At 55.0% G+C, this 26,993-nt stretch overlaps 1 protein-coding gene across 2 annotated transcripts; it reads left to right on the top strand.

Moving 5' to 3' along the window:
- The first annotated feature begins 3,306 nt into the window (after nt 1-3,306).
- CLDN18 (claudin 18) lies at nt 3,307-26,709 on the top strand. Of its 2 annotated transcripts, none has more exons than XM_009896680.2 (5): nt 3,307-3,526; nt 20,172-20,336; nt 21,028-21,133; nt 21,580-21,690; nt 26,532-26,709. In XM_009896680.2, the coding sequence occupies exons 1-5, from the start codon at nt 3,307-3,309 to the stop codon at nt 26,707-26,709; spliced, it is 780 nt and encodes a 259-aa protein (XP_009894982.2). The 2 variants fall into 2 exon arrangements, with proteins under 2 accessions (XP_009894982.2, XP_009894981.1); XM_009896679.2 differs by lacking the exon at nt 3,307-3,526 and adding an exon at nt 10,228-10,447.
- Nucleotides 26,710-26,993: the final 284 nt, after the last annotated feature.

The following is a 26,993-nucleotide window of genomic DNA, read 5'->3' as shown; positions in this document are numbered from 1 at the left end:
GAATGATAGGTTCTGCACACACACTTGTACCCTACTCTGGGACTAGATGATCTTTTGAGGTGCCCTCCAACCCCTCACCTCCTGTGATCCTGTGGTTCTGGCTGCTGTCAATTGGCACAGTCACTGAGATAAACAGAGGGGTGATTTGGCCAAGATCTGTCCCTTTGTCTAGGTATAGCACTTCCCACCCAGGCTTCAGGGCACACCACATGGAGGAGGACTCAGGACCTGCTGGTTGATCAATAGGACAGGTAGCAATGGTTTGAAGCTGAGGGAGAGCAGGGTTAGACTGGAGCTTGGGAAGAAGGTCTTCAGTTAGAGGGTGGTGAGGCTCTGCAATAGGCTGCCCAGGGAGGTTGGGGTTGACTCCTCCCTGAGGGTGTTCAAGACCAGGTTGGATGAGGCTTTGAGCAACCTGGGCTAGTTGAGAGGTGTCCCTGCCCATGGCAGGGGGGTTGGAGTAGATGATCTCCGAGGTCCCTTCCAAGCTAGGCCATCAAACACAAGGCACATTTATCCTTTTAGTTAACTGAGTGGAAACAATCCCTGGCTGCCATGAGTCTCTCATGTCTGCAGGTGTTGCTGGCTATGGCAAACACAGGCAGTGTGTTTGCACTCTGGTCTTGGGCTCTATATTTAGCTGGGTGATACTGGGAGAGCTTTCCGTGATTAAGCCTTGTTGACCGAAACTCAAAGCAGTCACAGCCACGACACGCAGCGGGCGAGGTGTGCCACCAGCACTGGCTGTCACCATGTCCAAAAGAGAGGCTGGGAGGGAGGGAGGGTGGAATGGTAAAGTCTGCATGGAGCACCTGTGTTGTTCTTTTGGGGAGAGCAAGGCAAATGGAGGAGCCTTGTGCTTGCATTTAAAGCAGAGGAGTACTGGGGACGCATGGAGTTAGCCTTTCCTGTTGGATGTCTGCTCTGGGGCATCCAACCTACGTCTGCTCTGGGGCATCCAGCCTACGTCTGCTCTGGGGCATCCAACCTACGTCTGCTCTGGGGCATCCAACCTACATCTGCTCTGGGGCATCCAACCTACGTCTGCTCTGGGGCATCCAACCTACATCTGCTCTGGGGCATCCAACCTACGTCTGCTCTGGGGCATCCAACCTACGTCTGCTCTGGGGCATCCAACCTACGTCTGCTCTGGGGCATCCAACCTACATCTGCTCTGGGGCATCCAACCTACGTCTGCTCTGGGGCATCCAACCTACGTCTGCTCTGGGGCATCCAACCTACGTCTGGGGACCTACAAGGGGACACAGTCTCAAGTTGTGCCAGGGGAGGTTTAGACTCGAGGTGAGGAAAAAGTTCTTCACTGAGCGAGTCGTTCGTCATTGGGATGTGCTGCCCAGGGAGGTGGTGGAGTCGCCATCCCTGGAGGTGTTCAAGGGGAGATTGGATGTGGCACTTGGTGCCATGATCTAGTTGTGAGGTCTGTTGGAACAGGTTGGACTTGATGATCCTTGGGGTCTCTTCCAACCTTAGTTACTGTGATACTGTGATACTGTGCTCTGGGGCATCCAACCTACATCTGCTCTGGTGCAACTTGAGGCCATTTCCTCTCATCCTATCCCTTGTGGCTGTGGTGAAGAGACCAACCCCCACCTGACTCCAACCTCCTCTCAGGGAGCTGTAGAAAGCAATGAGGCCTCCCCTCAGCCTCCTCTTCTCCAGACTAAGCAATCTGAATTCCCTCAGCTGCTCCTCAGCACACCTCTTCCCCAGCTTTGTTGCCTTTCTCTGGACCCATTCCAGCCCCTCAATGTCCTTCTTGGAGTGAGGGGCCCAAAACTGAACCCAGCACTCAAGGTGTGGCCTCACCACTGCTGAGCACTGGGGGACAATCCCTGCCCTGCTCCTGCTGCCCACACCATTGCTGATCTAGGCCAGGATGCTGGTGGCCTTCTTGGCCACCTGGGCACTGCTGGCTCGCCTTCAGCTGCTGTCAACCAGCACCCCCCAGGTCTTTATCTGCTGGGCAGTTTCCTGCCACTCTGCCCCAAGCCTGGAGCATTCATGGGGTCATTGTGGCCCAAATCCAGGACCTGGCACTTGGCCTTGTTAAACCTCATCCAGCCTGTCCAAGTCTCTCTGCAGAGCCCTCCTGTCCTCCAGCAGCTGTACCTTTGGGGATGTGCCTTCACTTCTGGCTATTTTCCCCCTTAATCTGCCTGCCAGACTTAGTCCTCCCCACAGCAAACCACAGCAAGCTGCAGCTTCACCCCATTCACTCTTCAGCAACTGCTGTGTTTCCCCTGGGCTCCCAGCCTGGCCTCAGCAAGCAGCCAGGTCCATCTGAACATGGCTGCACTGCCCGTTACTACATGCTGGCATGTGTAATACATTATCCTTTGCTTAAATGCTTTGCTTGAGCAAACATCCCCAGATAGAGGCATGCCAGCAACTGCCTCTCCACTTGGCCCCAAAGCCCCATCTTTGCCAGGAAAGGATTAGGCTCTCTATAATTTTTATCTGTTTCATTCAGGACACAGATTGAGAGACCTTTGAGAGTCCCTCCAGTACCTGAAGGGGCTACAGGAGAGCTGGGGAGGGACTTGTGACAAGGGCTTGCAGTGGCAGGATGAGGGATAATGGCTTTGAGCTGGAAGAGAGGAGACGGAGGCTGGAGATGAGGCAGAAATTCTCGACAGTGAGGGTGGGGAGACACCGGCACAGGCTGCCCAGGGATGTTCCTTCCCTTGAGGTGTTGAAGGCCAGGCTGGATGAAGCCTTGAGCAAGCTGGGCTGGTGGGAGGTGTCCCTGCCCACGGCAGGGGGTTGGAACTGGATGATCTTTAAGTTCCCTTCCAACCCAAGCCGTTCTGTGATGCCATGAATCCATGCTCCTGCGGTTCAGCGGCCGTGCTGGTGTTGGGTTGCCGGCCGGTCTCGATGACCTTAGAGGGCTTCTCCAACCTTAGTGGTTCTGTTATTTAAGCTTCTCTGTGCTCGGTCGCTCCTGCAGAAGCTCTCCCTTGGCTGTTTCAGAGGGAGCCACCAGTCCCCAGCCGCCCCAGAGCGGCTGCACCTCCGCCTGGAGGGAGAAGGTAAACAGAGCGCGAGGCGTTCACACCACGTCACCAACGGCTCTGGGTGCCGAGCAGGGCGAATTATCTCAGCCCAACAGATAAAGGGAAAGGGGAGCTTTGTGTGCTGCACACCAGGCCTCTCCTGACTCCCATCTGTGACGTAGGCTCTGGCTGCAGCTAAAAGCCCCTTCTGCCCCGGCCGCCTGCCCCAGACCGGACTCGCGGAGTGCCTCGCAGGTGCCGCGGAGCTGCCCGCCGCGCGCTCGGCGCCATGTCTGTCACCGTTTGCCAGTCCATGGGCTTCGTGGTGTCTGCCCTGGGGATAGGAGGCATCGTCGCCTCCACCTGCATGGACCAGTGGAGCACCCAAGACCTGTACAACAACCCCGTGACCGCCGTCTTCAACTACCAGGGCCTGTGGCGCACCTGCGTGCGCGAGAGCTCCGGCTTCACCGAGTGCCGCGGCTACTTCACCATCCTGGGGCTGCCAGGTAGGGCTGGCCGGCTGAGGGGGCAGCCAGGTGGGAGGGCAGAGCCACGGGCAGCAGTGGTGGCAGCGATGGGTGGCCTTGGTGCGGAGCAGGGCACACAGGCGCTCAGCCTCTTTGGAGGACATCTCCCCTGGGGTAGTATCTCAAGCTGAACCTCCTCCCGTGGCCAAGCTGAGCTTCAGGGCAGCTCATGACAGCTGCTTATGGCATCAGGTTCCTGAGGGGCTGTCCAGGCAATTCCCCCAGGGCAGGGGCTGTCCCCCACGCCACAGGTAGCTCAGGTGTATGCTCCTAGGCAGCTGCAGGGCTGTGTGTGGCCTCCTACCAGAAACCACTAAGAGTCTTGGCGTTGGAGAAGATCCTTTTCTAAGAGGATATGTCACAGTTCAGCTCACTCTATTTGTGGGCAGGCTAACACCACCAGGCTGGATTTCTCCCTAATTCTCCTTTGGTTCCAGTTGTTTTTTTTCCCTCTTCCACCACAAGTATCATTCCTGTCCTGCCCAGAGTATCTAGGGGTGCAAACAATTAGGTTACAACAGGATTATCTGAGTTCTCTTCTTGCCTTAACACAGTGAGAAAAAAAAGGCTCTTAGACTGCTACATCCTCCCAGTCTCTCTGCTTCGACACAGCAAGAGTGGCAGGGAGAAGCCCATGACACCAGCAAATCACTGCAGAACTTCTGCAGAATGGCCCTTCCAGCCCACACAAACCAACACTGTGCACAAAAATGGCTTCTTCCTATCTCTGTGCAAACCAAACCACTCCAACCCAACGCAGCTGAGGCCCCAGACGCCAGCAGGAGAGGTGGTTTGTGCCCCAAGATGTGTTGCCACGTCGCTCTTCTCCAGATCCTCATTCCCAGCTGGTGTCTGGCATTAGCTGTCCTGCAGCATCCCTGTGCTGGGGGTTGCTGGTGAGCATCTTCCTCTTCTTGGGGCCATGGCTTTCATAGAACCATTTTGGGTGGAAAAGAACTTCCAGATCACGGAGTCCAACCATCAACCCAACACCACCGCGGCCGTTAAACCTTGTCCCATTAAAGCAGGTCTTGATGGTTCACATAGGCCTTGGGACACAGTTCCTCAGTGCAGGGGTGGTGGGGCACTGGAACAGGTTTCCCAGGGAGGTTGTGGATGCCTCCTACCTGGATGTGTTCAAGGCCATGCTGGGTGAGGCCTTGAGCAATGGAGTCTAGTGGGAGATGTCCCTGCCCACAGCAGGAGGGTTGGAGTAGACAATCTCTGAGGTCACTTAGGCTGATGTTAGGAAGAAGTTCATCATAGAAAGAGAGATTGGCCACTGGGATGTGCTGCCCAGGGAGGTGGTGGAGTCAGCATCACTGGAGATGTTTAGGAAGAGCCTGGATGGGGTGCTTGGTGCCATGGTTTAGTTGATTAGATGGTGCTGGGTGATAGGTTGGACTCGATGATCTCAAAGGTCTTTTCCAACCTGGTTTATTCTATTCCATTCCATTCCATTCCATTCCATTCCATTCCATTCCATTCCATTCCATTCCATTGTATCCTACCCTATCCTATCCTATCCTACCCTATCCTACCCTATCCCATTCCCTTCCATTCCATTCCATTCCATCCTATCCTATCCTATTCCATTCCTATCCTATCCTACCCTATTCCATTCCATTCCATCCTATCCTATCCTATCCTACCCTATTCCATTCCATTCCATTCCATTCCAACCTAAGCCATTCTCGGGTTCTATGATTCCTCAGCTACACCAAGCCAGCTCTGTGTATCCCCACCCATGGGGACCCATGGCAGGGGGGTTGGAACTGGATGGTCCTTGTGGTCCCTTCCAACCCTGACAGTTCCATGAGTCTAAGACATTTTTCCTCATGTCCAGTCTAAACCACCCTTGGTGCCACTTGAGGCCATTTCCTCTCATCCTATCACTTGTTACTAGGGCAAAGACACCAACCTCCACCTTACTCCAACTTCATTTCAGGGAGCTGAAGGGACTGTGATCTTCCCTCAGCCTCCAATCCTCCACTATGTGTGGATGAGGGAAAAGAAATAAAAGACAAGACTTTTCTCCCCTCCCCACCCCTCCCCATCCCCCTTTCCAAGACATAATTATCATGGAGTCATAGAGCATAAGAACCATGGAGTCATGTCATAGAATCAGTCAGGGTTGGAAGGGACCACAAGGACCATCTAGTTCCAAGCCCCCTGCCATGGGCAGGGACACCCCACACTAGATCAGCCTGGCCAGAGCCTCATCCAGCCTGGCCTTAAACACCTCCAGGGACGGGGCCCCAACCACCTCCCTGGACAACCCATTGCAGGGCTTCACCACTCTCATGGGGAAGAACTTCCTCCTCCCCTCCAGCCTGAATCTCCCCACCTCCAGCTTCACTCCATTCCCCCTAGTCCTATCACTCCCTGAGATCCTGAGCAGTCCCTCCCCAGCCTTCTTGTAGCCTCCTTCCCCAGCTTTCTTCAGCCCCCTACAACCTCCTGCCATGGGCAGGGACACCTCCCACCAGCCCAGCTTGCTCAAGGCCTCATCCAGCCTGGCCTTGAACACCTCCAGGGAGGGATCATCCACAGCCTCCCTGGGCAGCCTGTCCCAGTGTCTCAGCACCCTCACTGGAAAGAATTTCTTCCTCATCTCCAGTCTCAATCTCCTCTCTTCCAGCTCAAAGCCATTATCCCTCTTTCTGTCACTCCCAGCCCTTGTCAAAACTCCCTTCCCAGCTCTCCTGCAGCCCCCTTTGGGTACTGGAGAGCTCCTCTAAGGTCTCCCTGGAGCCTTCTTTTAGCAGGGATGAGTTATATATTCCCTGAGGAGGATTCACATCTGGGAAGGGTTAATGTTGGTGGCTCTGGCATTTTTTCTTCTCTACCCAGGTTCTTCCAAAGTTTTCTTCTGCTTCATACCTCCCACAGGCATTTTTTGGCAAGCAGTCTGGGAAAACCCTTGCTCTGGGGGTTTTGGAGAGAGGGCTGCCCACTGGCCAAGGAAGCAGCATTTCTTCTGCCTGGAATTGTTTCATGCCTGACATTTTGAAGGATGGGGACTTCTAATTGCCATATCATGGTCTATCCCTGGTGATGGCCATGGCAAAGGCTCCCCCAAGCTTTGCTTGGGCCTCAAAAGCTTTTAGCCTGGTCAGTTCAGCTCCAGGCTCTGAAATGTCTGCAGGCAGTTGCTGTGACCTGCTTGAAGTCTTCTGAGACCAGGTTTTGCACATGGAAGAATTCAGGTGGCCCAGGTGGGCTGTAGGCTGGGTATCACCTACCAAGTGCATGCTGCTGTGGGCTTGCACTCACAGCAGGAGCTGAAGGAGGTGTGGGAATGGGGAAAGAGCTAATGTCAGACCCTTAGGTGGGTCTTGGACACCCCAGTTCCCTGTGACACTCAGGTGGCAGGGTGCTTAGCAGGGGATGTCAGGAAGCTAAATGCTTGTATCACATCCTTGCCTCTGCCTCGTGCCTTTACACCATGAAAGGATGTGAGACATGAAAAATAACCCTAAAGGATCTGAGCTGACAGCCAGGAGAGGAGCAGGGCAAGGAAAATGGCAATATGGAGATGTGGGGTTGGGCTACACCTCACAGGCATGTAGGGAATGTGCTGCCCAGGGAGCTGGTGGAGTCACCAAGCCTGGATGTGTTTAAAGGTGATTTGGATGTGGTGCTTGGGGATCTGGTTTAGGGGTGAACCTTGTAGAGAAGGGTTCTGGGTTGGGCTTGGTGATGCTGAGGGTTCTTTTCCAACCTGAATGGTTCTGTGAAGGACACACATTCATGCACCCCAGCACTGCTGAGGAACCAAAGGCCTCTCTGGACCACCTGAAGACAGCTGGAGCAGAGCGAGTCTGAGCTGGGACAGGGCTCTCCCATGGTCACCTTTCCCCAGAGAGTCTCAGAAAGGCCAAGCCAGCCCTTCTCATGCTGTAAACTGGTGGACCAGGCACTCCTGGGGGCTGTGGTGATCAGGGTGGTGGAGTGCCAGAAAGAGAAAGGTGGGTTTGCTTTGTTTCAGCCTGAACAAGCTGGATTTGGCTGGCAGGGTGTGAGCTATATTTGCAAATTTGAAAGCAAATATGAGCTGTAGGTGATTTTGAGGGGAGAGGCAGTGATAACATTCAGGAGGTGCACTGGGCCCAGTGAGTGGGTTTGAGTCAGCCTCTGGGGAGATAAAGGAAGCATGAGCTGGAGGGAAGGCTGCAGAGGGAGCGGTCACAAAGCAGCCTTCTCTTTGCTAGCTTGGGAAAGCTGCTGGAGATCCATGGGTTCATGGAGCCATAGAATGGGTTGGGTTTGAAGACCATCCAGCTCCAACTCCCTGCCATGAGCAGGGACACCTCCCACCAGCCCAGCTTGCTCAAGGCCCCATCAACCTGGAACTGCTGGAGAGGGTCCAGAGGAGGCCACAAAGATGGTCCCATATGGGGACAGGCTGAGAGAGTTGGGGCTGTGCAGCCTGGAGCCTTCTCCAAGGTTCCAGGGAGACCTTACAGCAGACTTTCGGTACCTGAAGGGGCTACAGGAGATGTGGGAAGGGACTTTTGATAAGGACTGGGAGTGACAGAAAGAGAGGCAATGGTTTTGAGCTGGAAGAGGGGAGATTGAGACTGGAGATGAGGAAGAAATTCTTTCCAGTGACTGTGGTGAGACCCTGGAACAGGTTGCCCAGAGAAGCTGTGGATGATCCCTCCCTAGAGGTGTTCAAGGCCAGGGTGATGAGGCCTTGAGCAAGCTGGCCTGGAGAAGAGTTGGTTTGAGGGCAGACCTCATTGCTCTCTGCAGCTTCCTGCAAGGAGGCTGGAGTGAGGTGGGGTTGGTTTCTTCTCCCTAATATCAGGTGACAGAAGGAGAGGAAATGGCCTGAAATTGTGCCAGGGGAGGGTTAGGTTGGAGATGAGGAAAAAGTTCTTTGCTGCAAGAGTGGTCAGGGATTGGCACAGGCTGCCCAGGGAGGTGGTGGAGTCCCCATCCCTGGAGGTGTTCAAGAAAGGTGTGACCATGGCACTTGGGGACATGGTTTAGTGGCCATGGAGGTGTTGGGTTGATGGTTGGACTCAATGATCTCAGTTCCATGATCCCATAAGCATCCAGGTGGGTTTGGAAAGTCAAAGCAGGCAGAAGCCAGTGGGTCATAAACCCGTCCATGGAAATCAGCTTCTCTCTGTTCCTGGTGGCTTTCACATGGCTTCACAGCCAGGTGGTTATATTGACAGTGCCTGTGGCACAGAGAGGTGTCAGGACTGGTTGCAGCTGGAGTTTGTTTCTAGGTTGGAGCTGGAATAAATCAGTTGGAGCAGGGCATTAGCAGAGAACAGAGGAGTGTGAAGTCTGGAAGGTCCTTGCCACTCGCTGCGTGCCCTCCCCAGTGGCATGGCAAATCTTCATGGCCACCTCGAGCCCAGCACTGCTCCACTGTGCAGAGGGAGGATCCAGTTCCTCACCTGGACATCCCCTGCTCCTTCCTCCAGAGCCATCCCCCCAGCCAATACAGACAAACACCTGCAACAAGACACTTGCCAAGCAGTCTTTGTTCCATCCCTCTCCTCCTCCCTGCATGGGTTTCAATGGGGCCACTTGATGGGCAATAGGATCCAGGTGGGAGGAGAACAGGGTTGCAGGAGTTTTGCTGGATCAGTCTGAGGCTCTTTGCCTGGTGACCTGGCTTCTGCCATGGTCAGCATCTGAGGCAACCTTGGTGATGCTCCAAGTGGCTGCAAGACTTGGCCATAGAATGATGGAATGGTTTGGGTTGGAAGGGACCTCCAAAGGTCATCCACTCCAAGCCCTGCACTCAGCAGGGGCATCCTCCACAAGATCAAGTTGCTCAGAGCCTTGTTGAGCCTAACCTTGCTTATCTCCAGGGAAGGGGCCTCAGCTACCTCCCTGGGCAACCTTTTCCAGTGTTCCACCGCTCTCATGAACCTATTTGTTCCCTGGGTTGAGATTGTGAGCCCACATCTTGGCACCAAGCTCACCACTGGCCTCCCTCTCTGACACCATGCCTTCTGCGCAGATACCTGCATGGATGGCCACAAGTAGAGATGCCTGATGGCAGATCTACTGCATAAGCAAAGGGCCAGAGAGGTGGTGAGCCCACCAGAGGTGGGTGGTGAGTCCACCAGAGGTGGGTGGTGAGTTTACCAGAGGTGGGTGCTGAGTTCTCCTGGGAACACGGTCCTTTCCTCTGCCCCTCTCAGCACTTGTGCCCTGTGCCAAGCACACAGGAGAACATTCAAGATCAGACTTGATGTGGCCCTGGGCAGCCTGCTCTAGTTGGAGGTGTCCCTGTTGCCTGCAGGGGGGGTTGGACAAGATGACTTTTGAGGAACCCTTCCAACCTGATGCTATCTGCGAGAAGCCCCAGGGACAGGCAAAGCTTTTGGCGGGGGCTGGGAACGTGTTCCGAGTGGTTTGCCCAGCGCTGGCAGGAGCGGAGCTGCTTGGCTGGGGAAGGACAAGCACTTCCAAAGGACAAAAGCTCGTACCTCCAGCCCTGCCAGCACAAAGCCTACCCCAGTGAAACTGGAGAGAGTGAAACTGGACTATCTTGCAAAAACACTTTGAGCAAACACAGCGCTCGGCGGCAGGCATCTGATAAGAGCTGCCGCGCCGCTGGCGGCTCGGGCGCGGGACGACTCCGGCGCTCCCATTCAGCCTGTGGCTTCCTCAGGGCTGCCTCCCCTCCGCTCTCCGGGGCAGACACCATGTCCACCACCATCTGCCAGGTGATGGGGTTCCTGGTGGCGTCGCTGGGCGTCGCGGGCTGCGTGGTGGCCACCGCCATGGATACGTGGAGCACGCAGGACCTGTACGACAACCCGGTCACGGCTGTCTTCCAGTACCAGGGGCTGTGGAGGAGCTGCGTGCGGCAGAGCTCCGGCTTCACCGAGTGCCGGCCCTATTTCACCATTCTCGGGCTGCCAGGTAGGGGCAAAACCAAGCCAGGAGCTCTCCTGCAGCTCTGCTCAGCTCTCATCCCAAAGCAGGAGCAGACAGCTTCAAGCACTGGCGCTCCTCGGGGGGCTCCTTGGAGGCTGAGCGGGCAGAGATGTTGTTTGCTGCCAGGAAGATGTCTTTGCCGAGTGGAGGTGACAAGGTGGAGCCTGTGCAGCTGACCTCTGGGCAAGCACCACAGCTTCACCCCGCTGCTCCCATAAATCAGCACAGCTCCAGGGATGGGAGGAGAGGGAGGATGGCTGAAGCCACAGATAGGCTGAATGGAAGCACAAGGGAAAGAGCTGCATGGCACCTGGCCTGGTCAGAATGATGTTGCACAGGGAACAAAAAAGGAGATGAATTGGGTTTGGTGGGGTGGAGGGGTTGGCTGCTTGTATTTGGTTTGGCTTGTTTGGGTTTGGTTTGGCTTGTTTGGGTCTGGTTTGGTCTGGTTTGGTTTGGTCTGGTTGGGTTTGGTTGGGTTTGGTCTGGTTTGGTCTGGTCTGGTCTGGTTTGGTTTGGTTTGGCTTGTTTGGGTTTGGTTTGGTTTGGTCTGGTTTGGTTTGGTCTGGTTTGGTTTGGCTTGGTTTGGCTTGTTTGGGTTTGGTCTGGTTTGGTTTGGTCTGGTTTGGTTTGGCTTGGTTTGGCTTGTTTGGGTTTGGTTTGGTCTGGTCTGGTTTGGCTTGGTTTGGCTTGTTTGGGTTTGGTTTGGTCTGGTCTGGTTTGGTTTGGTTTGGTCTGGCTTGGTTTGGTTTGGGTTGGGTTGGGTTGGTTTGGCTTGTTTGGGTCTGGTTTGGTCTGGTTTGGTTTGGTTTGGTGGTTGTTGGGGTTTTTTTCAAAGAGGAAAGTGGAATGGCATCAATCTGCCTGTGGGCAGCGTGAGTAGGAAGGAGGAGAAGGGGAAAGGTGTGCAGGGAGGGTCACTTGGTGCTCCCTGCAGAGATTCAGCAGAAGCTGGTTGCAGAGGGAGTCTCCTCTATTGTTTGCTTGTACAGAAAGAGCTGCTTCTCTCACCCCACTGCATGCCAGTGCTCCCCAGCCTGGCTCACCGTGCCTGCCTGTGGCCTGTTGTGCCTGTGCCCTGCCAGCTGGCATGACAAATGACCCTGACAGCGTGATGTGAGCACTCCTCCCTGCATCCTCAGGGATGCTTCCCTGTTGAGAGACAGGAGGGAGTGCTTTGCTGCAGAGCAAAGCTGCAGTTAGCTGCACTGTTTGCTTCTGTGACCATCCTGAGGGCTGTGATGGAATAAAGGACTTGCTGCACACAACTTCAGCTGACTTCTTTGTCATTTGGAAGAGCAAAGCTGATGTTTGGAGGTGCCACTCCTCTGGGATTTTTGTTTGCAAAGAACCAAAAAGCTTGGTCCTCTGTGCTCAGAGCTGCTGAGGCTGCACCTCTAATACAGGCTTCAGTTTGGGGCCATCACTCCAAGAAAGGCATTGAAGTGTTGGGGGGGTGTCCAGAGAAGGGCAACAAAGCTGGTGGAAGGGTCTGGAGAACAGGGCTGGGGAGGAGCAGCTGAGGGAGCTGGGGGTGTTCAGCCTGGAGAAGAGGAGGCTGAAGAGAGGCCTCACTGCTTTCTCCAACTGCCTGAAAGGAGGCTGGAGTGAGGTGGGGTTGGTTTCTTCTCCCAAGTCTCAGGTGACAGGAGGAGAGGAAATGGCCTGAAATTGTGCCAGGGGAGGGTTAGGTTGGAGATGAGGAGACATTTCTTTGCTGCAAGAGTGGTCAGGGATTGGCACAGGCTGCCCAGGGGGGAGGCCCCATCCCTGGAGCTGTTCAAGAAAGGCGTGGGCACGGCACCTGGGGACAGGGTTTAGTGGCCATGGAGGTGTTGGGTGGATGGTTGGACTGGGGGATCTTAGAGATGACCTTAGAGATCTTTTCCAACCCAAACAATTCTGTGATTCTCTGGTTCTGTATTCAAGTATATTCACAACTGTTGATCTCTGTACACAGATCCTTCTCATGCTGTGTGCAGGTAGCTGTGTGTTAAGAGAGCAAGCAGGTGATGGCAACCATCCTTTTGGTGCCCATTGGTCACAGTTCAGCTTTTACTTTTGACATCATTTTGGGGGGGTAAAAGAGCAATAAGGACATGTGTACTTTTGAGATGTTGCATGGGTTTTGTTCCCTTCATGTGTCCCTTCAAACATAAAGAAGGAATCCCTCTGCATTTACTGGGATAACTTCAAAGCTCATTCCCCTCCCCCCCAGCTTTCTGTATTCCATTCATGACAACATCATAAAGTATTACAAGCAGAAATGCAAGTGATGTTAGTTTAGGTGACTTGAAGTCATTTTACTTCACTCCACCCCTGGAGGTGTTTGAAAGAGGCAGAGATGTGGTGCTGAGGGACATGGCTTAGCAGCAGCCTTGACAGAGAATGGTTGGACTTGATCTTAAAAGGCATTGCCAAGGAAAACTATAGCTCAATGATCTTCAAGGTCTTTTCCAACCCAAACCCTTCCATGTTTCTATGACTAGTGATCTTAAAGGTCTTGCCCAACTCAAACCCTTCCATGTTTCTATGACTCAAGGATCTAAAAGGTCTTCTCCAACCCAAACCCTTCCATGTTTCCATGACTCAATGATCTTAAAGGTCTTCCCCAACTCAAACCATGCCATGTTTCCATGACTCAATGATCTAAAAGGTCTTTTCCAACTCAAACCATTCCATGTTCTATGACTCAAGTATCTAAAAGGTCTTCTCCAACCCAAACCATTCCATGTTTCTATGACTCAATGATCTAAAAGGTCTTCTCCATCTCAAACCATTCCATGTTTCTATGACTCAATGATCTAAAAGGTCTTCTCCATCTCAAACCCTTCCATGTTTCTATGACTCAAGGATCTTAAAGGTCTTCTCCAACCCAAACCATTCCATGATTTTCTGACTTCATCTAAAAGATCTTTTCCAACCCAAACCATTCCATGCTTCTACTCACAGCAACACTGAGCAAAAAGGCAACTCCCCAGTTTCACTTCCACCTGGAAAAGACAGAGATGCAAACTGTGGTTTCAGGTGACTGCTGTTTATATTGGTGACCAGCACAAGCCCATGCCTTTGCATGGACATCAGGTGTGCCCAGTGGGCAGCCAGAGGTGTGCAGCTAGGACAGAAAGTTCTCCTAGCTCATGCAAAGTGTGTATGCAAACCAGCAGCATGTTCCATGCCTAGGGATCAGATGGGATCCCTCCTAGGGTGCTGAGAGAGCTGGCAGATGAGCTGGCCAAGCCACACTCCATCCTTTTCCAACAGTCCTGGCTCACTGGAGAGGTTCCAGAGGACTGGAGGCTGGCCAATGTGGTCCCCATCCACAAGAAGGGCCGGTTGGATGAGCCAGGGAATTCCAGGCCTGTCAGCCTGACCTCAGTGCCAGGCAAGGTTATGGAACAGGGCATCTTGAGTGCAGTCACACAGCACTTAGAGGATGGCCAAGGGCTCAGGCCCAGCCAGCATGGATTCAGGAAGGGCAGGTCCTGCCTGACCAACCTGGTCTCCTTCTATGCCCAGGTGAGTGCCTGGTGGATGTGGGGCAGGCTGTGGATGTGGTCTGCCTGGACCTCAGCAAGGCCTCTGACACCGTCCCCCACAGCAAACTCCTGGCCAAGCTGTCAGCCCCTGGCTGGGACAGCAGCTCTCTGAGCTGGGTTAGGAACTGGCTGGAGGCTGAGCCCAGAGAGTGGTGGTGAATGGTGCCACAGCCAGCTGGCAGCCAGGCACCAGTGGTGACCCCAGGGATCAGTGCTGGGCCCCAGCCTGTTCAATATCTTTATTGATGATCTGGATGAGGGCATTGAGTCCATCAGCAGTAAGTTTGCAGATGACACCAAGCTGGGGGCAGGAGTTGATCTGTTAGAGGGTAGGAGAGCTCTGCAGAGGGACCTTGCCAGGCTGGGCAGATGGGCAGAGGACAATGGGATGAGATTTAATAAGGCTAAGCACAGGGTTCTACACATTGGCCACAACAACACCAGGCAGTGCTACAGGCAGGGGTCAGAGTGGCTGAGAGCAGCCAGGCAGAGAGGGACCTCGGGGTAGTGGTTGATAGTAGGCTGAACATGAGCCAGCAGTGTGCTCAGGCAGCCAAGAAGGCCAATGGCATCTTGGCCTGCATCAGCAATAGTGTGGCCAGCAGGCCAAGGGAGGTTATTCTTCCTCTGTTCTCAGCACTGGTTAGGCCACACCTTGAGTCCTGTGTCCAGTTCTGGGGCCCTCAATCAAGAGAGATGTTGAGGTACTGGAACATGTCCAGAGAAGGGCAACAAAGCTGGGGAGGGGTCTGGAGCACAGCCCTGTGAGGAGAGGCTGAGGGAGCTGGGGTTGCTTAGCCTGGAGAAGAGGAGGCTCAGGGGAGACTTTCTTGCTCTCTGCAACTCCCTGAAGGGAGGTTGGAGCCAGGTGGGGGTTGGTCTCTTCTCCCAGGCACTCATCAGCAGAACAAGAGGCCACAGTCTCAAGCTGTGCCAGGGGAGGTTCAGGCTGGATGTTAGGAAGAAATTCTTCATAAAGAGAGAGATTTGCCATTGGAATGTGCTGCCCAGGGAGGTGGTGGAGTTGCTGTCCTTGGAGATCTTCAGGAAAAGCCTGGATGAGGCACTCAGTGCCAGGGTCTGGTTAATTGGACAGGGCTGGGTGATAGGCTGGACTGGATGATCTTGGAGGTCTCTTCCAACCTGGCTGATTCCACGAGTCCATGATTCTAGGGCCAGGGCTGTCTGCTGCCTGCTGCTACTGAGGGAATTTGTGTTTTCCTTAGGCTCTTGTTTTGTTTGTCCAAGCCCTTCCACTCCTTCCTCCTAAGAGAGGCCATGCACCTTTGGCAAGCAGCTCTGCTCAGAGGACTTCTAATGGATGCCAGAATTCACTTGAGCCTGCAGTGCTCTTTTACAGTCCCATGAGCCAAGTGAAGAGGCCTTCATGGCACAGCAGACCCATGAGCTCTTTCTTCTCCTTGCTGCTGTTTTGTGGAGATGGTGCCTAAATCAGCCTCATGGAGAGAGGGATTGCTGCTGAGAGCAGGTTTGCATTTTTGTCACAGGCTCACAGGAGGTCAGGGGTTGGAAGGGACCCTCGAAGATCATTGAGTCCAACCCCCCTGCCAGAGCAGGACCATAGACTCCAGCACAGGTCACACAGGAACACATCTAGATGGGGCTGGGAAGGCTCCAGAGAAGGAGACTTCACAACCTCTCTGGGCAGCCTGCTCCAGGCCTCTGGGACCCTCACAGTGAAGAAGTTCTCCCTTGTGTTGAGGTGGAACCTCCTGTGCTGTACTTTGTATGCATTGCCCCTTGTCCTGTCAACCTTGCACCCAGCAGTGCTCCTCTCTCCCCTTCCCAACAGAGATCCACCACACTTGGACTCTGATTCTCCAGCAGAACTGTGACATTCCAGGAGCTGCTTGGCTTGGCCTGCCTGTTGTACACCCAAGGCACTGGGAATGTCTCTGCTGGGAACTCAACCTCTGTGAGGTCTTAGTTTAAGGTCACCACAGTGACAGCACCTAGAAACCATAAGATCATCCTTAGGAAGAAGCTCTTCAGCTTGGGGGTGGTGAGACTCTGGAGCAGGCTGCCCAGGGAGGCTGGGTGCCTCCTCCCTGGGGGTAGAATCATAGAATCAATAAGGTTGGAAGAGACCTCAAAGATCATCAAGTCCAACCTGTCACCCAACACCTCATGACTAATACATCATGGCACCAAGTGCCACATCCAATCCCCTCTTGAACACCTCCAAGGGTGGGGACTCCACCACCTCCCTGGGCAGCACATCCCAATGGCTAACAACTCTCTGAAGAACTTTCTCCTCACCTCCAGCATAAACTTCCCCTGGCACAGCTTGAGACTGTGTCCTCTTGTTCTGGTGCTGGTTGCCTGGGAGAAAAGACCAACCCCCAGCTGGGTCCAACCTCCCTTCAGGGAGTTGCAGAGAGCAAGAAGGTCTCCCCTGAGCCTCCTCTTCTGCAGGCTAAGCAACCCCAGCTCCCTCAGCCTCTCCTCCCAGGGCTGTGCTCCAGACCCCTCCCCAGCTTTGTTGCCCTTCTCTGGACACCTTCAAGTCTCTCAATGTCCTTCTTAAACTGAGGGCCCCAGAACTTGACACAGGACTCAAGGTGTGGCCTAACCAGTGCTGAGCACAGGGCACAATGACCTCCATGCTCCTGCTGGCCACACTATTCCTGATGCAGGCCAGGATGCCCTTGGCCTTCTTGGCCACCTGGGCACACTGCTGGCTCATGTTCAGCCTACTATCAACCAGCACCCCCAGGTCCCTCTCTTTTTGGCTGCTCTCAGCCACTCTGACCCCAGCCTGTAGCACTGCCTGGGGTTGCTGTGGCCAAAGTGCAGCACCCAGCACTTGGACTTGTTGAATGCCATCCTGTGTGTAGAAGGGCAGGCTGGATGAGACCTTGAGCAGCTAAGTCTAGCTGAGAGGCATCCCTGTCCATGCTGAGGACGTTGGAGTAGATGATCTCTGAGGTCCCTTCCAACCTGAGCCACTGTATGATCCCAAAAAACCAGAGTGTTCTGGGAGTGAGGACCTTCTATGATCCAGTGCATCTTAAGCTCCCCTGGAGGTTCAGCCTCTCCTGCCTGCCCTGAAACAGAAGGAGCTGCAAAGCACCTGAGGTGGCTGTGCAGACAAGTGAGCTATTGTGATTTTCTTCTGCTGTAGCTCTCAGCTCTGCATCAGGTGCTGCACGAACAGCCCCTGAGGGCTGATAAGGCACCAGCCAGCGGCCTGTTCTCTGATGGATAACAGCTAATGAGCTGACACCTGGGGGCTGATGAATGGCAGATTGAAAAGCCCAGGCTCGTTAGCACTTGCTATCAGCTGATAAGGGCAAATTGAGTCATAAGAGCAGCAGCCCCAGTGGGACTGGCAGAGGGAGGAAGGTGGGGTATTCCCAGCCTGTGGAGCCTCTGGTTTCCTTGTGAGTGGTGGTGCCAGTGTGGTTCTGCTTGGGTTTGTGGGGCCCCACGAGCAAGGGGCCCCGTGCAGGCAGCCCAGCACCCACCTTTAGCCTCCCAGGGGAGCCTTCATAAACCTTCCTCCCAACCTGTGCAAGGCCAGCAGGGTCATGGAACCACAGCCTCACAGAATGGTTTGGGTTGGAAGGGACCTCAAAGATCAACCAGTTCTACCTTCCCTGCCATGGGCAGGGACACCTCCCACCAGCCCAGCTTGCCCAAGGCCTCATCCAACCTGCTCTTGGACACCTCCAGGGAGGGGGAATCTGCAGCCTCCCTGAGCGACCTGTCTGCTCCTCACTCTTCTGTGCCAGTGCCTCCTATTCCAGTCAGACCATATAGGAGGCTTGGGCACCATGGTCATCTGGATCAGCCCAGCAGAAGGGGTGGCAGACAGTTGAGTAAAGTCCCCAGGGCTGTAGGATGTGTTGCCTGCCTTTCTCAGCTGGCCATGAGCCCACAGGATCTTCCCTGAAGAGGGAGAGTCCTTTGTGGGGAGAATCAAAGCCAAAACCAGGGCAGCAGGAGCTCAGGGGAGGGCAAGAAGAGGCTGCAAAGCATCCCAGAGAACCTGCAACAGCCCTTGAAATGCTTTCAGCTACCCCTCAGGCTAATCTGCCAGCACTGTCGCCGTCCTGTCTCCACCAGGGCCCTGTGCAGAGTCGGGGGCCAGCACCAAGCTGCAGGCAAGTTGGGATAGGTGCCACCTCGTTAGGAAATCACCTTGGTATTCAAAGGGGATTTCCCTTCCCTCCTCCATTTTAAGAGGTGAAAGCTTCCCTTTGCTTTTCCCTCTACTCCTCCCCTTTGCTTTTCCCTCTACTCCTCCAGCCAAGAGAAATCCGAAAGGCTTTGGTGCCTTCTGCTGATTAACAGCAGTGCTCAGTTCCCATGGGCATGACCCATATCACAGCTTGCTTCCAAAGGAGCACTCAGAGATTCATAGAGTCACAGAAGGGGTTGGCTTGGAAGGGCCCTTGAAGATCATCCAGTTCCAAGCCCCCTGCCATGGGCAGGAGCAAATCCCACCACCTCAAGTTGTTCATAGCTTCATCCAACCTGGCCTTGAACCCCTCCAAGGGAGGGATCATCCACAACCTCCCTGGGCAGCCTGTTCCTGCTTCTCCTGTGCCAGACATCTGACTGCAAGGCAGGGATATCAAGGACTTCATTTTGAGTTATCACAGTCTCACAGTCTCACTAAGGTTGGAAGAGACCTCGAGGATCATCCAGTCCAACCTGTCACCACAGACCTCATGACCAGACCATGGCACCGAGTGCCACATCCAATCCCCTCTTGAACACCTCCAGGGATGGTGACTCCACCACCTCCCTGGGCAGCACATCCCAATGACGAACGACTCGCTCGGTGAAGAACTTTCTCCTCACCTCGAGTCTAAACTTCCCCTGGCACAGCTTGAGATTGTGTCCTCTTGTTCTGCTGCTGGCTGCCTGGGAGAAGAGACCAACTACAACCACCTTTCAGGTAGTTGTAGAGGGCAATGAGGTCTCCCCTGAGCCTCCTCTTCTCCAGGCTAAGCAACCCCAGCTCCTTCAGCCTCTCCTCACAGGGCTGTGCTCAAGGCCTCTCCCCAGCCTTGTTGCCCTTCTATGGACATGTTCAGGTGTCTCAATGTCCTTCCTAAACTGAGGAGCCCAGAACTGGACACAGGACTCAAGGTGTGGCCTAACCAATGCAGAGCACAGGGCACAATGACCTCCCTGCTCCTGCTGGCCACACTCTTCCTAATGCAGGCCAGGATGCCATTGGCTTCTTGGGCACCTGGGCACACTGCTGGCTCATGTACAGCTGCTGTCAATCAGAACCCCCAGGTCCCTCTCTGTTTGGCAGCTCTCAGCCACTCTGACCCCAGCCTGTAGCTCTGCATGGGGTTGCTGTGGCCAAAGTGCAGCCCCTGGCACTGGGACTTGTTGAATGCCATCCTGTTGGACTCTGCCCATCTGTCCAGTCGGTCAGGGTCCCTCTGCAGAGCCCTTCTGCCCTCTAACTGACCAACATCTGCTCCCAGCTTGGTGTCATCTGCAAATTTGCTGATGACTGACTCCATCCCCTCATCCAGATCATCAATGAAGATGTTAAAGAGCATGGGGCCCAGCACTGATCCCTGGGGCACACCACTGGTGCCTGGCTGCCAGCTGGCTGTGGCACCATTCACCACCACTCTCTGGGCTCAGCCTCCAGCCAGTTCCTAACCCAGCTCAGAGAGCTGCTGTCCAAGCCACGAGCTGACAGCTTAGAGAGCAGTCTGCTGTGGGGGACAGTGTGAAAGGCCTTGCTGAGGTCCAGGCAGACCACATCCACAGCCTGCCCCACATCCACATTATGAAGGATTTGGCCATGTCACAGGTAGCTGGGAGGAGCCATCTGCTTTCACTGCTGCTTGGGGAGGGGAACAGCCCCAAACCCTTTCTCAACCAACTTAGCTATGAAACCATGAGTGCTCCTCCCAGCTGTGAACCAACAGGAAACCATGAGTGGTGCCAGTGAAATGGTGTCTAAGCCACCAAACTCTTTGGCAAGTTGAGACAAGCAGAGACGACTCCAGAGGTGCCCCACACAACGCTGAGAGTAGACCTGGCGCCCATTTTCCAAGCTTTTCTTCCTTAATGTTTTGATTTCCAGGCAGAGACCACCCTTACACACCTGGCAGGCTCTTACAAATCTCATTGCAGTCACTCAGCTCGGCTCCTCTCACCTTGCTTTGCAGCCATGTTCCAGGCTGTGAGGGCCCTCATGATCGTGGGGATCGTCCTGGGCATCCTTGGCCTCCTGGTGTGCATTTTTGCTCTGAAGTGTATCCACATTGGCAGCATGGAGAACTCAGCAAAAGCCAACATGACTCTGACCTCTGGCATCATGTTCATTGTTGCTGGTAAGGGTCTACCACGCTGCAAGGGGTGGCAGTTACCTGGAAGCGAGGACTGGGCAGGTCTCAAGGCACTCCTGCAGCCCCAAGTATCAATGCTATTGGCATTGGTCCTCCAGCCTGGCCTCCTGGGGCACGCTGATCTCTACCTCTGCTTAGTAGAAGAAACCCAGAAGTTTGTGTTGGACAGAACACAAAGACTTTGAAGGGCTGGAGCAGGTCCAGAGCAGGGCAACAAAGCTAGGGATGGGTCTGGAGAGCAGGGCTGGGGAGGAGCGGCTGAGGGAGCTGGGGGGGTTCAGGCTGGAGGAGGCTGAGGGGAGACCTCATTGCTCTCTGCAGCTCCCTGAAAGGAGGCTGGAATGAGGTAGGGGTTGGTCCCTTCTCCCTTGTCTCTGGTGGTAGGACAAGAGGAAATGGCCTGCAATTGTGCCAGGGGAGGGTTAGGGTGGGCAGTGGTCACCTGTGGCTCCTGCTGCTGTGAGCTGGGATTCTGTGGTGTGTCCCTGCTGCTGGATTGTCAACGTGTAGATACCCTGGCAGCAATGTGTAACACCCTGTGGGTCACCCCTTCTGCTGAGGGCACACAAGCAGGACACAAAGCAGCCTCACCCACCTCTACAGAGCTGCCAGGTGCTTGCCAAGGGTGGCTGCTTGTGCTGTGTGGGTCTCAGTCTGCTCTTCTGTCTGCTCTCAGGCCTGTGTGCCATCACTGGAGTGTCTGTGTTTGCCAACATGCTGGTCACAAACTTCTGGATGTCCACAGCCAACATGTACCAGGGAATGCAGAACGTCCAGAACAGGTAGGTGGTCATCTGGCCAGCCTGATCTAGTGTGGGGTGTCCCTGCCCATGGCAGGGGGGGGTGGAACTAGATGATCCTTGTGGTCCCTTCCAACCCTGAATGATACTGTGATACTCTCTGGCTCAGAATTCTCCATGGTGCAGGTCACCCTCAGGCCCTCAGCCTGCTGCAGGTGAAGGAAAGGCAAACTCTCAAGAGTTTGAAGGTTTCTTGAGCCTCTTCCTTCTCTGCACTGGCAAGAATTTGTTTGAGCCAAAGGGCTGGAAAGCCTCTGCTCACACAGCCCAAGAAGGAGGTAGAGAGCCCATCGAGCATGAGCCTGCAGGTGTGAAGGTGCTCAAAGGGACTTCTGCAGGGCCAGAGGGGGACTGGCAGCGTTCAGTGCACGGCAGAAGCAGTGGAGCAGTGCCAGGGCAGTAACCAGACACCTCTCTGTGCTTTGCAGGTACACCTTTGGCTCAGCTCTCTTCGTTGGCTGGGTGGCAGGAGGCCTGGCTCTCGTAGGGGGCATCATGATGTGCCTGGCTTGCAGAGGGCTGCTGCCAGAAGAGTCTCGGTGAGTCTGCCGGAGGGGCACAGGGGAAGCTCTTGGCAGGAAACCTTGGCTGTTGGGGGAGCACACAGCCAGCACACCACAGGACAGGATTCTCTGTCTGTGCAGTCTGGAGAAGAGAAGGCTCCAAGGAGACCTTCTTGTGGCCTTCCAGCATCTGAAAGAGGCCTGCAGGAAAGCTGGGGAGGGACTTTTTAGGGTGTCAGGGAGTGATAGGACTGGGGGGGAATGGATCCAGGATAGAGGAGGGGAGATTGAGATTAGACTTTAGGAAGAAGTTCTTCCCCATGAGGGTAGTGAGAGACTGGCACAGGTTGCCCAGGGAGGTGGTGGAAGCCTCATCCCTGCAGGTTTTGAAGGCCAGGCTGGATGAGGCCTAAGAAACCTGCTGTAGTGCAAGGTGTCCCTGCCCATGGCAGGGGGGTTGGAACTGGATGATCCTTGAGGTTCCTTCCAACCCTGACAATTCTGTGGTGCTGTGACACCCCCAGTGCAGGAGGCATCATGATGAGACACCTGTCAGAGGTGACCATTTCCTTCCCTGACTCCACAACTTGCTGCTTCTTTCAGTCCCCATAACTTTGGAGCTTTTTCCATGAGCTTGCAGCCTGTCCATGAGCTTGCAGCTTGTCCAAGAGCTTGCAGCCTGTCCATGAGCTTGCAGCTTGTCCATGAGCTTGCATCCTGTCCATGAGCTTGCATCCTGTCCATGAGCTTGCAGCTTGTCCAAGAGCTTGCAGCCTGTCCATGAGCTTGCAGCTTGTCCAAGAGCTTGCAGCCTGTCCATGAGCTTGCAGCCTGTCCATGAGCTTGCAGCTTGTCCAAGAGCTTGCAGCCTGTCCATGGGCTTGCAGCCTGTCCATGAGCTTGCAGCCTTGTCCATGGGCTTGCAGCCTGTCCATGAGCTTGCAGCCTGTCCATGAGCTTGCAGCCTGTCCATGAGCTTGCAGCCTTGTCCATGGGCTTGCAGCCTGTCCATGAGCTTGCAGCCTGTCCATGAGCTTGCAGCCTGTCCATGAGCTTGCAGCCTTGTCCATGGGCTTGCAGCCTGTCCATGAGCTTGCAGCCTGTCCATGAGCTTGCAGCCTGTCCATGAGCTTGCAGCCTTGCCCATGAGCTTGCAGCCTGTCCATGAGCTTGCAGCCTTGTCCATGGGCTTGCAGCCTGTCCATGAGCTTGCAGCCTGTCCAAGAGCTTGCAGCCTGCCCATGAGCTTGCAGCCTTGTCCAAGAGCTTGCAGCCTGTCCATGAGCTTGCAGTTTGTCCATGAGCTTGCAGCCTGTCCATGAGCTTGCAGTTTGTCCAAGAGCTTGCAGCCTGTCCATGAGCTTGCAGCTTGTCCAAGAGCTTGCAGCCTGTCCATGAGCTTGCAGCCTGTCCATGAGCTTGCAGCTTGTCCAAGAGCTTGCAGCCTTGTCCATGAGCTTGCAGCTTGTCCATGAGCTTGCAGCCTTGTCCATGAGCTTGCAACCTTGTCCATGAGCTTGCAGCCTTGTCCATGAGCTTGCAGCCTGTCCATGAGCTTGGAGCCTGTCCATGAGCTTGCAGCCTTGTCCAAGAGCTTGCAGCTTGTCCATGAGCTTGCAGCCTTGTGCATGGGTTTGCAGCCTTGTCCATGAGCTTGCAGCCTGTCCATGAGCTTGCAGCCTTGTCCAAGAGCTTGCAGCTTGTCCATGGGCTTGCAGCCTTGTCCATGGGCTGCAGCCTTGTCCAAGAGCTTGCAACCTGTCCATGAGCTTGCAGCTTGTCCAAGAGCTTGCAGCCTGTCCATGAGCTTGCAGCCTTGTCCATGAGCTTGCAGCCTTGTCCATGGGTTTGCAGCCTTGTCCAAGAGCTTGCAGCCTGTCCATGAGCTTGCAGCCTGTCCATGAGCTTGCAAACTTGTCTATGAGCTTGCAACTTTGTCCATGAGCTTGCAGCCTGCCCATGAGCTTGCAGCCTTGTGCATGGATGCTTGGCTCTGAGCTCACTGACTGGTTTCAAGTGATGAGACAGTATGAAGCTGCCTAAAATCCTAGAGCAAACAGGACAGGAGCAACACTGGGTAGTCACATCACTGCAGAATGCTAGGTGTTGGAAGGCACCTCTGAAAATCACCAAGTCCAACCCCCTTGCCAAGGCAGGGTCACCCAGGTGGGTCTGGAATGTCTCCAGAGAAGGAGACTCCACAACCTCCCTGGGCAGCCTGCTCCTGGGCTTAAATTAAAGTAGTTGCTCCTCGTGTTTAGAGTTCTTCCTCATGGATGGTCCTCCTCATGGATGTTCCTCCTCATGTCTAGAGTTCCCCTCATGTTTAGAGTTCCTCCTCATAGATGTTCCTCATGTGTAGTGTTCCCTCTCATGTTCAGAGTTCCTCCTCATGTTCAGAGTTCCTCCTCATGTCCAGAGCTCCCCCTCATGTCTAGAGTTCCCCCTCACGTCTAGAGTTCCTCCTTGCAGATGTTCCTCCTCATGTCCAGAGCTCCCCCTCATGTCCAGAGCTCCCCCTCATGTCCAGAGCTCCCCCTCATGTCTAGAGTTCCTCCTTGCAGATGTTCCTCCTCATGTTTAGAGTTCCCCCTCATGTCCAGAGTTCCCCCTCATGTCTAGAGTTCCTCCTCAGCGTCAGAGCTCCCCCTCATGTCTGGAGTTCCCCCTCATGTTTAGAGTTCCTCCTTGCAGATGTTCCTCCTCATGTCCAGAGCTCCCCCTCCTGTCTAGAGTTCCTCCTCATGTCTAGAGTTCCTCCTCACAGACATTCCCCCTCATGTTCAGAGTTCCTCCTCATGTCCAGAGCTCCCCCTCATGTCTAGAGTTCCCCCTCATGTCTAGAGTTCCTCCTTGCAGATGTTCCTCCTCATGTCCAGAGCTCCCCCTCATGTCCAGAGCTCCCCCTCATGTCCAGAGCTCCCCCTCATGTCTAGAGTTCCTCCTTGCAGATGTTCCTCCTCATGTCCAGAGCTCCTCCTCATGTCCAGAGTTCCCCCTCATGTCCAGAGTTCCCCCTCATGTCCAGAGCTCCCCCTCATGTCCAGAGCTCCCCCTTATGTCCAGAGCTCCCCCTCATGTCTAGAGTTCCTCCTTGCAGATGTTCCTCCTCATGTTTAGAGTTCCCCCTCATGTCCAGAGTTCCCCCTCATGTTTAGAATTCCTCCTCACAGATGTTCCTCCTCATGTCTAGAGTTCCTCCTCACAGATGTTCCTCCTCATGTCCAGAGCTCCCCCTCATGTCTAGAGTTCCCCCTCATGTCCAGGGTTCCTCCTCATGTCTAGAGTTCCTCCTCATGTCTAGGGTTCCTCCTCATGTCTAGAGTTCCCCCTCATGTCTAGGGTTCCTCCTCATGTCTAGAGTTCCTCCTCATGTCTAGGGTTCCTCCTCATGTCCAGAGCTCCCCCTCATGTCTAGAGTTCCTCCTCATGTCTAGGGTTCCTCCTCATGTACAGAGCTCCCCCTCATGTCTAGAGTTCCCCCTCATGTCCAGGGTTCCTCCTCATGTCTAGGGTTCCTCCTCATGTCTAGGGTTCCTCCTCATGTCTAGAGCTCCCCCTCATGTCTAGAGTTCCCCCTCATGTCCAGGGTTCCTCCTCATGTCTAGAGTTCCTCCTCATGTCTAGGGTTCCTCCTCATGTCTAGAGCTCCCCCTCATGTCTAGAGTTCCCCCTCATGTCCAGGGTTCCTCCTCATGTCTAGAGTTCCCCCTCATGTCCAGGGTTCCTCCTCATGTCTAGGGTTCCTCCTCATGTCTAGAGTTCCCCCTCATGTCCAGGGTTCCTCCTCATGTCTAGAGTTCCCCCTCATGTCTAGGGTTCCTCCTCATGTCTAGAGTTCCCCCTCATGTCTAGAGCTCCCCCTCATGTCTAGAGTTCCCCCTCATGTCCAGGGTTCCTCCTCATGTCTAGAGTTCCCCCTCATGTCCAGGGTTCCTCCTCATGTCTAGAGTTCCCCCTCATGTCTAGAGTTCCTCCTCACAGATATTCCCCATCACGTTCAGAGCCCCCCCGTCACGTTCAGAGCCCCCCCCTCACGTTCAGAGCCCCCCCCACGTTCAGAGCCCCCCCCTCACGTTCAGAGCCCCCCCCTCACGTTCAGAGCCCCCCGTCACGTTCAGAGCCCCCCCTCACGTTCAGAGCCCCCCCATCACGTTCAGAGCCCCCCCTCACGTTCAGAGCCCCCCCATCACGTTCAGAGCCCCCCCGTCACGTTCAGAGCCCCCCCGTCACGTTCAGAGCCCCCCCTCACGTTCAGAGCCCCCCCCTCACGTTCAGAGTCCCCCCGTCACATTCAGAGCCCCCCCCTCACGTTCAGAGCCCCCCCTCACGTTCAGAGCCCCCCATCACGTTCAGAGCCCCCCCTCACGTTCAGAGCCCCCCCCTCACGTTCAGAGTCCCCCCGTCACATTCAGAGCCCCCCCCTCACGTTCAGAGCCCCCCATCACGTTCAGAGCCCCCCCCCACGTTCAGAGCCCCCCCTCACGTTCAGAGCCCCCCATCACGTTCAGAGCCCCCCCCTCACGTTCAGAGCCCCCCATCACGTTCAGAGCCCCCCCTCACGTTCAGAGTCCCCCCGTCACATTCAGAGCCCCCCCCTCACGTTCAGAGCCCCCCATCACGTTCAGAGCCCCCCCCTCACGTTCAGAGCCCCCCCTCACGTTCAGAGCCCCCCATCACGTTCAGAGCCCCCCCTCACGTTCAGAGCCCCCCCCTCACGTTCAGAGTCCCCCCGTCACATTCAGAGCCCCCCCCTCACGTTCAGAGCCCCCCATCACGTTCAGAGCCCCCCCCCACGTTCAGAGCCCCCCCCTCACGTTCAGAGCCCCCCCGGCGCAGGAGCGCCCCTGCAGCGCCATCCTTGCTGTGTCTTGCAGGTACAAGGCGGTGTCGTACCACGCCTCGGGCCGGAACATCTCCTACAGGACGGGGCCCTACAAGGGTGGCTCCGGGTATGAAGCCGAAGCCAAGAGCCGGAAGGGCGCGGGCTACGAGGAGGCTCCTCGCAGCGAGGACGGCAGGCGCTCCTACCCCTCCAAGTACGACTATGTCTAGCAGGCTCTCTGGGCTTGCCCTGCATCAGCTTTTATTAAACACTGTTAACTTCAGAAGCAAAACCAACCCCCAAGGATCTACCAGCAAAGCAGCCTGGAGACAGGGCTGTGCTCTCCATCCTGGCTCCCCTGCTCCGGGGCTCTACCCCACCTGGTTAGAGCATCGGTTTCAGTGTGCCCGCCGTGCCTGTTTAGGCTCTCAGCGCACCACACTTGGCTCCTATTTTACATCCAGGATCAGGATTCTGCCCTGTGCCTTTTTTTTTTTGACTTCTAACTCTTCTA

Source organism: Dryobates pubescens, chromosome 32, assembly GCF_014839835.1.
Source record: "Dryobates pubescens isolate bDryPub1 chromosome 32, bDryPub1.pri, whole genome shotgun sequence".
NCBI classification, from domain to species: Eukaryota; Metazoa; Chordata; class Aves; order Piciformes; family Picidae; genus Dryobates; species Dryobates pubescens.
This window is presented reverse-complemented; position numbering and strand designations above follow the sequence as displayed.